Source organism: Nuphar pumila, chromosome 1 (genome assembly GCF_984573655.1).
Source record: "Nuphar pumila chromosome 1, dmNupPumi1.hap1.1, whole genome shotgun sequence".
NCBI classification, from domain to species: domain Eukaryota; kingdom Viridiplantae; phylum Streptophyta; class Magnoliopsida; order Nymphaeales; family Nymphaeaceae; genus Nuphar; species Nuphar pumila.
This window is the reverse complement of record NC_143249.1, coordinates 20,286,114-20,298,380: the sequence shown is the minus strand read 5'-3', so window position 1 is coordinate 20,298,380 and position 12,267 is coordinate 20,286,114. Positions and strand designations below refer to the sequence as shown.

The 12,267-nt window shown below is 36.3% G+C and overlaps 1 protein-coding gene across 1 annotated transcript in view; it reads right to left on the bottom strand.

The window, feature by feature from the left end:
• Window positions 1-2,961: 2,961 nt before the first annotated feature.
• The window catches only part of RECQ4A (DNA helicase (RECQl4A)), an 86,156-nt gene continuing 76,850 nt past the window's right edge, over window positions 2,962-12,267 (bottom strand). The window contains exons 25-28 of the mRNA XM_090010888.1: window positions 3,981-4,104; window positions 3,784-3,878; window positions 3,624-3,701; window positions 2,962-3,542 (exon numbers count right to left, since the gene is read on the bottom strand). Of these exons, the coding sequence (XP_089867014.1) occupies window positions 3,332-3,542; window positions 3,624-3,701; window positions 3,784-3,878; window positions 3,981-4,104 (508 nt within the window). The 3' untranslated portion in view covers window positions 2,962-3,331. The remainder of the gene's footprint in view (window positions 3,543-3,623; window positions 3,702-3,783; window positions 3,879-3,980; window positions 4,105-12,267) is intronic.

Here is a 12,267-nt window from a genome sequence, read left to right as displayed (position 1 = left end):
GTTACAAACACATATCATTTATAGTTTGTGTCATATCCTGTAAAAGTAGGCCGTAGACCTGGGCCTTAATTTTGAGTGGATATATGGTCTCAAATATCGGTAATAGATACACCCAAAGACCTTAAGATGTTCATAACCAGGAACATAGTTTAGAAAAAGTTCATATGGAGACTTTTGGTTTAGGACAGGGCTAGGGAGACAATTAATTAGGTTAGCTGCAGTATGGAAAACATCAAACCAAAACTTGTGACTTAAAGAAGCATATACCAAAAGACTCATACATGTCTCTCGAACATGTATGTGCTTTCTCTCTACTGTGTCATTTTGCTGAAGTGTACGAGAACAAGACGACCACTTTTTTATTTCATGCTTATTCAAAAAATCATAAAATTCACCACTAATAAACTCACCGCCCCCCATCACTATGATTTTTTTTATCTTCCTCACAATTTGATTTTCAACAATAGTTTTAAAATTTTCAAAGCATGACAAAGCAATCTGAAGTCGTTTTTTGGCATTAAGAAAAGAAGGGGTGTTTGGTTATACCCCTTTCAGAAAAGAAGGGGTGACAGATATTTCTGTCTACTAGGGGAATTTGGCATTAAGCATCTGAAGTCGTTTTTTAAATTGAGCAATAGATCAAAGATTTCAAGAAATCTAGCAAAAGTGGTTACAATTATAATAAAGCTCTCATAATCACAGGTTAGGCCATTCAGGGTATATTGAACCAGATCTCCATCAGTGACAGGTTCATCGACAAGGAAATTAACATGGTTTAAGTATTTTACCATGCTCTTCCCTTCTTTTTCACGTTTTACACTTGAATGTAATGTATAAGACAAATAATGCAATCCACGCCTCTGGCATATGGGACATAAATAATTTGTCCCATTATGACCTCTGTAATAGTGGACTTAATCCAACTCAAAGCGAGTTGGCCATCACGCTTCCATGCAACAAAATCAAGATCTAGTTTTAGCTGCTCACCTTCTCGAAAAAATGAAGTAGGTAGAGGATGGGAACCATCTACATAATGTATGAGGTCATGACTGAACATGACAATTTCTATTTGGGAGCACCACATTGTTTCTGTTGAGTTTCACAAACACAAGGGAGGATAACCTGGATTGGGCAGCAGAAAGGATGAGCTTGACGCCATTGCAAACGAGGGACAATAATGAAGTATACCAACTACACAAATTCGTAGGAATTACTATGGCTCTACACAGAGAGAGAAAACACAATTTTATAGTGATTCAGTTAATATGACCTGCGTCTACTATTGGGCGTCCCTCTCTCTCTCTCTCTCTCTCTCTCTATATATATATATATATGACTTACACCACATAAAGGAGGAGGCATCCTCCCTTTATATAGATATTTTCAAGATTACATTGAGTAGGACACCTTAAACACAAGGAGTCCATATTAAGGTTGGACTCTCTTTACAGGTTTGGTCTCCTTGTGAGACTGAATATCTTCTAGGAGATGACCACCATAAGGGGGACTCTCCCCTTCAACGTTTGAGGCTTCCTCAGGAGAGTCCTCAATGTAGAGTCCAACTGGATGAGGGATTCTTGCTGAATCTGAACCTGGATCTGAAATTATCTTCACAAAGTTTTTTCGTCAGTCAACCTTCAATGCTTTCATATTATCTCAAGTCCCTAAATTTGTTCTTGTGGCAAGGGGGGGCTTCTTTATTAATCATAATCTTTCACAAGTTATTTTATATTGGTAACAACTACAATCTTTCTATTAATATAGACTATGTACATATAAGCCTTGTATGAACTATAAAAGTCTTCCAGTGCACAAAATGACCAATCTAACTGTAGGTCTTTTTTTTTTACCCCAAGGGGGTTTGGCATAGTGGGGTGGAGCCTAGGCCGTTAGACGGGCAGTCAAGATCCATCCCTGCGAGTGTCACTTCCTTGCACAAGCTGACATCCAGCATAGGCCCTACGGGTGAGGGTCATAGCCTCAGAGTTTTACGCCTCTGGGCCAACGACTGTAAGTATGTCAGGTTGAGTCAGCACAACCAGATCTTAGAGCCCAGATGCAGTTTTTTTTAATGACAAATGAAAAAAAAAACTATAGGTTTTTTTCTTTCTGAGAATATGGGGGCATAACTGATTTTTTTGGATTGCTGGAAAAAATTCACATTCACCGCTACCTTTATAGAATCTTCAGTGCAAAACCCCTTGATGTATTCACATCTACGGGTACCTTTATAGAATATTATGTCTCCCCTTCGCTTCAGAACTAGGCTATGGGTGCTCACACCACGGCAAGAACACGAGATGATTGAGAAGCACTGCACAATCGTATCAGACTGCTAGACAGGGCAACGGGCCTGTGGTAGGTACTGCAGGAGTTCAATGTCCCAACATTGCACACAATTTGCTGAATACAGCTGAAACAATGAGAAGTTCCCCTTCATAATCATATTTCAAGTCTTATTACTTGATTAACATGGTGGATAACTAATATATTATAAATAATTAACTCTACGAAACGCAACAAAAGCAAGACAAACTGCCAACATTTTCAAGGCACACTTACGGCCTGCCAATCATCATTCATATAGTGATATAAAAAGCTCTGATTTAACTAGTGTAGGCGTTTGACAATTCCGACTTAATCAGAATTGGCTACTGATATTAGCATTAAAACAGAAACACAGATGAGTAATTAACAGATCCAGATCCACCAGCTGTTAAAAAGGATCAAATATGAATTACATTCAATCTATTTGTGATAATTTAAACGTAGCAAGCCCCAAACTTGCAGGGGTTATTGATCATGGCAGTAGGTTGGCTGAATATCTGGACCCAACCACTCTCTCTCTCATGATACCGTTACAAAGAAAAGGGCCAACAAATTGATCATGAATTTTACTTGGATTATAGACATTACAAAACATTATCTTGCTGACAAGAAAATTTAATAGCATCTATTAGATTGCTCCAGGTTGCAAATGCAACAACATGCAGTGAAGACATAACATAGTGAGGCAGAAATTACATAATTAGACAATGTGCAAAGGTTCCCAAACAACTGCAACATGAATACATGATTTACAAATAATGACTGCAGGAACCATCCCGCATTAAGATTCACACTTTATCTTTTCTAAATGCATAGCTATCAAACATGTTAAATTGTACTTTTGGCCCCATTTTTCGGTTTTGACAGCGATGGTGAAACCCTGGATTCGCTACGGTGGCTCCTTGTGGGATCCAAGCCCTCAAGCTCCTGGCCGTCCAGATCAATATCAACAGCCTGATCATAATTCATAGCCATTGTTTTACTTCTGCTTGATTGTCTTTTTTTACCCCCCTTTATTCTGTTTTTTCTTCATTGAACCACCATTCTCAATGAAGTCATCTTCATGATTTATGCCAGATTTTGAAGAGGCATTTGACTCTCTCCGCCGCTTAACAGATTCATCAATTTCACAATTGCTGCTCATCCTCTGGCAATCTTCAATAGTAGATTTAATAGTTTCAAGCACCCGAGCCCCATATTTATTTACTTTAGCCCTATTACAAAGAATAACGTAAAACATATTATGAACAAATTCAATGGTAAAGTGCAGATGTCAGGCAAATACTAACTCTTACTTTGAGATGCCATTAATCTCGAGAAGTTCATCTATTGTCATAGGGATTCTCTTGCTTATCTGCTGCAAAGTGGCATTTCTGCAATTGGAAATAGAATATTCTCACTGTTTTGAACTTCTCAAGGCTGAGCAAAAGTGAATTCACAGAAAAAGTAGTTCACCCAAAGATGTGATAAGCCATAACACCCTCAGGAGCTTCCCTTACAAGTAAGGTTCGAAGAATGCGCAAAGCAGAATAAAGTTTAGCCGACAGGTTCTGCAATATGACACAAGGGAGCATAGTAAGGGAAGTGGTAATACTGAAAAGGAACTAGAAGCTGTTTTTCTAGTAGGTTGGAAGAAATGTATATGATGATACCATGTCCACTTCGGGTTGAGGCTGCCCAGGAGCATCAATTGGCGTCTTTGCAGGCAGTAATGGATTTTTTGCAGGGGTGGCTTCAATTTTTTTAGTTTTGTCTGCCTTTCTGGGTGGAGGAAATCTGCAATATAACAACACAGCTAAACTTCACAAATCACGTAGAAAATACAAAACTGAAAAAACTTCATTTATTGTTCAGTTTTCATTAGCAAAATTTTGCTGGTTACTAATTTAAACAACCATCTTAGCACCAGCCTTAGCTTAGGCACACAACTCATTCAACAGACCGATTATGCTCGAAAGCTGGAGAAGCTGACTAGCATATATAAATAAATGAAAGCCATTTCATACAATCATAAAATGCTTCACATAGATACATGGACCGCTACCCAATCAATCTTCAACGAGTGCATAGTCCTGCAAGGACGGTATTTAGTTAACCAAGAACAAAGAAAATTGAAAATAAGTTTGACCCTTTCAAATAACATCTACCCAATTCCTCAAATGCAGAGAGTGTATCCTGCAATGCATTACAATCAAAATATTGCATAATACTGTCCCTGAATGTCTGGCAAGCATTAATATCAGCATTCAGCTGATGCCATTTGATAGCCTTCAAGTCATTTAATCCGGTCTTTGGTCATGATCTATGTCCATGAGAAAAGCTAGCACTGGAAGAGTATGAAGATATAACAAAACCTTACGGATATCAGTTTCTCCATAAACTAGCCGGAATGAAGGTTTCAGGGATGGGAAGCCATCAAGATCTTCATGTTTATAGTACTGCCACATAAGCTATTCAAGTTACTTAGTCTACTGAGCTGCTAGGCTGCTGCTTCTGTACAGAACTCCAACAGATGACTTCAGCTTAGAACGCATGTAGAAGTAGAGTTGCACATCATTCATCTATTTATGTAGGCTAGACATTCAGATGAATAAAGTTTTTGAGTCACAAGGGACTGGTAGTCTTTAGATATCCTTGCCTGCTTTACATAGGTCTGAATTGGTCTTTCAGTTAAAAAAGTAGTCACATGAATTTGCCTAAACCCACTCTTCCAATCTGATAACAATAATTTCCTGTAAAGCAAGGTCTTTCTCAAGATTTTTCAGGTATTTTCCCAATTAGACTCTAGGATTCATCCCTCTTCTACTAGCTTCTAATTCTTGAATCTCACTCGCTCTCATGCTCTTGAATTTGGCAGATATGCAGTGATCAGACAAAACACCCATGTTAAATCACTAGAATAGCTCCCTCAGGATTCAGCGTACAGCACAACTTCAAGGTTGATAAAGGTTTGATCTGATTAACTGAGTGAGCTCAGTGAGGTTATTAGCATCTGGACCGAGAACCAGATATTGTCTTGCCTAAGCTACGGCCAATAGGATAAGGTACCAGCACGACAGCAGCTTAAAATTTGATGCAGGTCCATACTATGCCTGAGCCATAGTCACAGATATAGGCGATATTTTGAAAATATTGTGATATTATCACTGTAAATTCAGCAAATCATAATATAGGTAAAATATCACGATATTTTAAAAATATCACTAATTTGATAATATCGTGATATTATCACGAGAATATAAGCCCCGAGATTTTTCCGAGATTTATCACCAAACCTATAATATCACAAGAAATAGCCTCGCCGAGATATAGCCGATACCAATATTTGTGACTATGGCATCAGCCATTGACAGTCCTACAAGCATGACTTTGCTACTTTGGATCGTGATCCCAAACCATCATGAATTGGCTGCATTTCAAAATCATTTGCAGCTGTAGTTTGGATCTTCAGATATGCCTACTACTCTATATGGACCATCTATGCTTGCTCTACAACTCTATAGCATCTTGACTATGGTGCATATTTCCATGATTTAGGATGATTCCATTTCATCTAATTGCACCTTTGCTCAAAATCCAGCTCCAGCCTTCACATGTTCAGAAAATTGGTCCAGAATATGGTTTCAACAAATCTTTTTTTCTTTTTTTTTGTGTTTTAGGTTCCATAGTAGACTATGCAAAGTTTCACAGATCATTTTATGTTTTCTGAAAGTTCAGGCACGTCACGTGCAATGCAAATTGTAAAGAATTAGAGATCCTTACTGTGTGGATAGATTACATCTTCAAATGGACCAGCACCTAGAACACTTGCATTTTCCTTTTCCTAATTAGATTCCAACTTTAAGCAATTTTAGTTCATGGCTCATAGAACTCATGAAAAGTCAACCACAAGCCAATGATGACCAACTAAGGTCAAGACCTAAAGCTGGTTGTGCACGAGATATAGGCATCAAATCTATGGTTTATGTCTAGGACTGACAGCCCTAAGAGATACTGGTTGATCATGTTTAGTAGTTTCTAGGATTAGATCTATGTTGTTAACTCTAAGTGGGTCTAACTGTCTAAGCAATCCACAAAGGAATCAAGTCATTAAAAGTGTAACTGAATTAACCTGGCCTGAACATATGTGACAACTTGTTAATTTTTGCAGCCTTTGTGTCCCAGATATTTGTAGTTTGTCATGGAATTTCAGACGAGACACTTAACTGTGTTTTATCAAATTCCAATAGAAGCTGTTGATTACAAGACACACGCTATGTCACACAGGTGCAGGTGCGAAGGATGTGACTGTTAAATGTAAACATATATGTATATATATGTTTACATATGCATTTCTGTATATTTGTAGGTAAGAGGTATTTTGGTCTTTTCACATGCGTGCAAGAAATAAGCGTTTTTGTATTTTTGTATTATTAATTCCTTTTATTGCAATAATTCCCAGCCATCATGGGCTTTTTGGAAATAACTAAAGACGTTGGACCCGACCCAATGGCTAGATTTCTAGCCGTTGGGTAGGTCCCAACGACTCTCTAAGAGTCATCACCTATGTCACAGGGATTCAGCTAGCAGGGTGCCGCACCCGCGTCGACGCGACTCGATGCGTGTGCGGCACTGGGTGCGGTCAAACCGACCCTGGGTGCGTTGACCGCAACCAGGGTCATTTGTGTCCCATTTTTTTATTAAAAAAAATTTGTCCAATTTTTTTATTAAAAAAATTTTGTCCAAATTTTTATTAAAAAAATTTTGTCCAAATTTTTATTAAACTCTGGGTGCATTGACCGCACCCGGGACCCCCGCCAGGGGGAGCCCCCGGAACCCCCTTTCTGCAAAGGCAAAAACTCTGAATCAGGCTCCACAACTCATCAGCTCGACCCCTCCCCTGCACAAAGAGGGTGCAGGGAGGGGGCTCGACCCCTCCCCTGCACAAATTATATACATATATATATTTTTTTTGCCGCACCCCCACACCCGCACCCATGTGACATAAGTCATCACTTGTATATAATGGGTTCTACTCCCTCTCACTTTGTAAGGTTTCTCTAAGGATTGTTTCCTAATAACATTTGATACCTTTTATGAGTGTTCTCAGCTCATAAGTGGCTTACACTTGTGTTTTCTTATATTGACACATAAGAGGTCACATTTGGGTCCTACCTTGGGAACCATGCCTACTTTCTTGAAGATTTATCATCTCATGAATGCACAGAGACATTGGTGCTTCAAAAAGAGTTGAAAGTTGCTTCAAGTATTTATTTTTCTTCCTCTCTCTTCTCTCTTAATTTATATTCTTTGGTTTCATGGCCGACAAAAAAGTGGTGACGATAATCTCAATCAAATTTGATGAAAAGAACTACAATTTATAAGATACCGTCATTAAAAGAATCCTTATTGGAAAAGGATTGTGAGAGTATGCTAATGGTTCCGCAATTGAACCACAACCCACTCACAAAATCTATTAAAGAAATTGATGAAACCATTAAGGAAGAAATTCTCAAAGGAGAAGAAAAGGAAAAGGCGCTTATGGGTTATAAGAAAACCTTGAAAGAATAGGAAATTGCCCATGCTAAGGTACTTTCCCTATTCATGGGAAGCATGAAGAAGATACATGTGAGACTATTTTGTAATTTGAAAGAGCCAATGAAACATGACGCTTTATTAAACAAACGTATACTCAATGTGATATTGCATTTAGGTGGGAGCTTTAAGACAAGATTCACAATTGTAAACAAGGTAACAAGAGTGTTAGAAAGTATTTTGGGACTTTAAAGAAGTTGTGGGATCATAAGTTAGAGCTCATTTGGGAAACTCCCAACGATGATTAGAAAGAAGCAAATAAATAGCGAACAATTTTTTCAATTTATGAGAGGATTGAGACCCGAGTTTGGACAAATGCGAAGCAATATCATTCATAATAGACAAAAGGAGCTTTCTCTTATCCAAGAGGTTTTAGCTCAAGTTTGCATGGAACAACCTAGATTAAGGTCTCAAAATGAAGCAAGAGAAGCTAAAGACAATGTGTTGGCCATTTCAAAACCGGGAGCCAACACTCATACATACAAACCCCCACACTTTTATAAGAACAACAACTATGAGAAGAATCGTGTGTATGAGGGAGAAGGGAATGGAAGAAAAAGAGGAGGTATTTTTTACCATAATTATAAGGAACCGGAACATATTAAACAATATTGTCCAGAATTAAAAAACAAAGATGAAAAAAGGTTGCTTTGGTTAGTACTTCACAAGTTGACCAAGACTCTTCAAGCAAATCAATTTTGAACATGTTTCTTTCTCAACTCATGGAGATATCACAACATCTACTCAAAGGACAATTTGTGACCGGTGCTGCCGTCTCTTTTGATTCTCTTTCAGATATAGCTCGTTGGCTTTTAGACTCGGGTGCTTCATTTCATGACATATGATGAATCTATACTTTCAATTATAGTAACTCTACTAGTAAAAGAAATGTTTTTACTACCGATGAAACCTCTCTTGATATTAATGGAATTGAAAATTTTGAAAAATATCCTAGTTTTAGTATTTAACAAATAAGATTTGTTCAAAAACAAATTTAAATTTGTTTTTTGTTTCTCAAATCACTGATTATGGATGTAGAGTTTCCTTCACTTATAACCAATGATTAATACAGGATCACCAATCCGGGAAGTAGATTGGAGAAGGGCATAGAAAAGGTGACTTGTATTATATGGATAAATTGAAAATCCCTATCAATACTTTTTGCCTTAATGTTAAAAATTGGATAAAATTTTGTGGTATCAAAAACTAGGACACTCTAGTATGTATAAATTATCCAATGTTCCTCATCAAAGAACTTTTTGTAATGAACAAATCTCATGTACTGATTGTAGTCTTGCTAAAACGAAATCAATTATATATCAAGAGAGGTCTTTCGCTGCTTATAAACCTCTTAAATTAGTCTACTCTGATGTTTGGAGTCTTGCCCCCTTTTTGCCTCCAAAGGGAGGATATACTTATTATGTTATTTTTATTGATGATTACTCCCACTATACTTGGATATATTTTCTCAAACATAAATATGAAGTATTCAAGAATTTTAAAAAAAAATTATAAGTTAGTGACAAATCTTTTAAAGACTAATATATCTATTTTTCGTTCTGAAGTTAGTGACATCCTAGTATGTATAAATTTTCATAAGTTAGTGACACCCTAGTATGTATAAATTTTCATTAGACATGTATTCCCCACTGAATCAGAAGAACAAGAACAATATAATGGGGTTCTTCTTAGATATTGCTGAAAGTCATTAGATATAGAAGAACAAGAACAATATAATGAACCCCAGGATCATCCAAATGCCATTCAATATCAAATAAGAAAAGATAATAAAAAACTAAATGCTTTAAAAAAATATTCAAACATAGAAGAACAAGAAAACAAAAGAACTAGGCACTTAGAAAGACCACGTAGAATCCCAAATAGATTTGTGCCATATGAATCATTTGAACCACATTATAAAGCTTGTTTAGCAAAGACAAATCCATACTTTGAACCTTCCACATATAATCAAGCAAAGGACTCCTGAATGGCAAAATGCCATGAATGAAGATATTAGAGCCTTAAAAAATCTCAAACTTCGGAATAATCTGACATACCAACCAATAAGAAATCAATAGGATGTATCTAAACATTTAAAGTTAAAACTAAAAGTGATGGATTTCCAGAAAGACATAAAGCTAGGTTAGACACTAAAGGATATGCTCAAGAATATAAAATTAACTATGATGAAACTTTTGCTCCTATAACACGAATGACTATTGTTCGACTCATAGCCATAACCTATGTTAGGAAGTTGTCAATTTAACAAATGGATGTTAAAATGCACTTTTAAATGGTGATTTAAAAGAAAAAGTATATATGGATCCACCCCCTGGATATAACATTCTTAAGAGAAAAGTTTTGCGCCTTAGAAAAGCTTTATATGGTCTTAAACAAGCTCCAAGAGCTTGGTATAATCGTTTTAGTTTTGTTATGGTTAAGCTTGAATATAGTTCCTATTATACTGACACTACTTTTTTTGTTAAGAATTCAGTTGCATGTATTTTTATTTTATTACTTTATGCTAATGATATGATCATAACTGGAACAGATAAACAAGGAATAGATCAAGTTAAATTTATTCTCAAGCAAAGTTTTGAAATGACTAACCTTGATTTTCTCAGATTTTTCTTAGGAATTGAGGTTGCATATTCCCCTAAAGGGTAATTCAAATTTGCCGATGAAATTATTGACAGGTTTGAAATTACTAATGACAAAAGAGTAGCTACTCTTGAAGTGATAAATGGAAAGATGAAAATTGATGATAGAGAACACTTGGATGATCCTACTCCATATCGGCGGATGATTGGAGCATTAACATACTTGACTATTACAAAACCAGGCATAGCGCGTGTTGTTCACACGACCAATCAATTTCAGCACTCTCATACTTCTGTGTACATGAGTGTTGTGATGCGCATTACTAGATATTTGAAACATTCTGCTTCTAAAAGATTATTTTTATCTTCGTCTTCTCCTCTTAATTCAATTGCTTATTCTGACTCTAATTGGAGTGGAGACCCAAATGACAGACGCTCAACTATTGGTTTTTGTATTTTTTTAGGAGATTCTTGTTATATATATATATATATATATATATATATATATATATATATATATATATATATATATATATATATATATATATATATATATATATAATGTATTGCCCAATAGGGGCATTTTGGTCTTTTTACTCACAATTATAGTTGTTTATTAGGAACAACTTTTTACTTCTTTTTTATTTAGTTTTCTTTTTTTTCTTCTTTTTTTTATTTCTTTCTTTTGAACCTTGGGGCCCCACTCTTGGAGTCGTTGGGAGCTCCCCAACGACTCTAAGAGTAAGGAGCTCCCAAAGGTCTCCTCTCTCCTTTTTTTGTATATAAATAGGGGTGTTCCCCTTCGCATGTACTTATTCCTCTCTCATATTCACAATAATATTTACCTTTTGTTAGCCTTTTGGTATTATCCCTTTGTGGATTTGTGTGTGCACTTAAAGTGCTTGTTTACTCTCTTTGTATTTGTCCATTATTGGACTTGTAAGTGTTCTACATTTTATTATTTGTAATTTTGCTTACTTCATCATGATATCAGAGCCATTTGGGTTCTCTTGATATTGGAAGTATTTCTTGTGGTGTTTGAAGATCATGACAAAGGTGTTAGCATTTTCTTTGTCTCAATATTCTTCGTATCGTCATAAAGCATGAATCAAGAGTGGAGCTCTCTTTCAAACTTAATGGATCAAACTACTTGATATGGGCATCGACTATAGAAAATCATCTTAGAGGGAAGAAACTTTGGGGTTTTGTGATGGTAACTTCTCTTGAATCATCGTTGAAGCTCTCCAAAGTTGAAAGAGGTGTTGAAAAAACTCTCATTGGGGATGATCATTTTAAAGCCATCAATGATCATCAAATAAAGTCAGAGGAATGAGAAAGTAACCATGCCAAAATTCTGGCATGGTTTATAAACAATGTTCACATAAAAATATGTGCCAACATTGCTAAATTTAGAAGAGCCAATGAAGTTTGATTCTTTCTTAAGGGTATGCATACCCAAACGAATCTTGCTAGATAATATTTTCGTTAAGATAAAATTAGATCCACTAAGCAAGGGGACATGAGTGTTCGTGATTACTATATTATTTTCTCCCCTCTTAAGATGAATTAGCTCTTCTTGAGCCTAAATGGGTGGCTCCTGAAGATATTTAAATGAGAAGAGAGCAAATTGAGAATGAACACTTTTTCAATTCTTTCATTGTCTAAGACCAAAATTTGAACAAGTGAAGGCTTCTCTCGTTCATAAGAGCAAAGCTATGTCAATTGAAGATGTTTTTGCCGAGGTATGTCAAGAAGAAACCCGTCT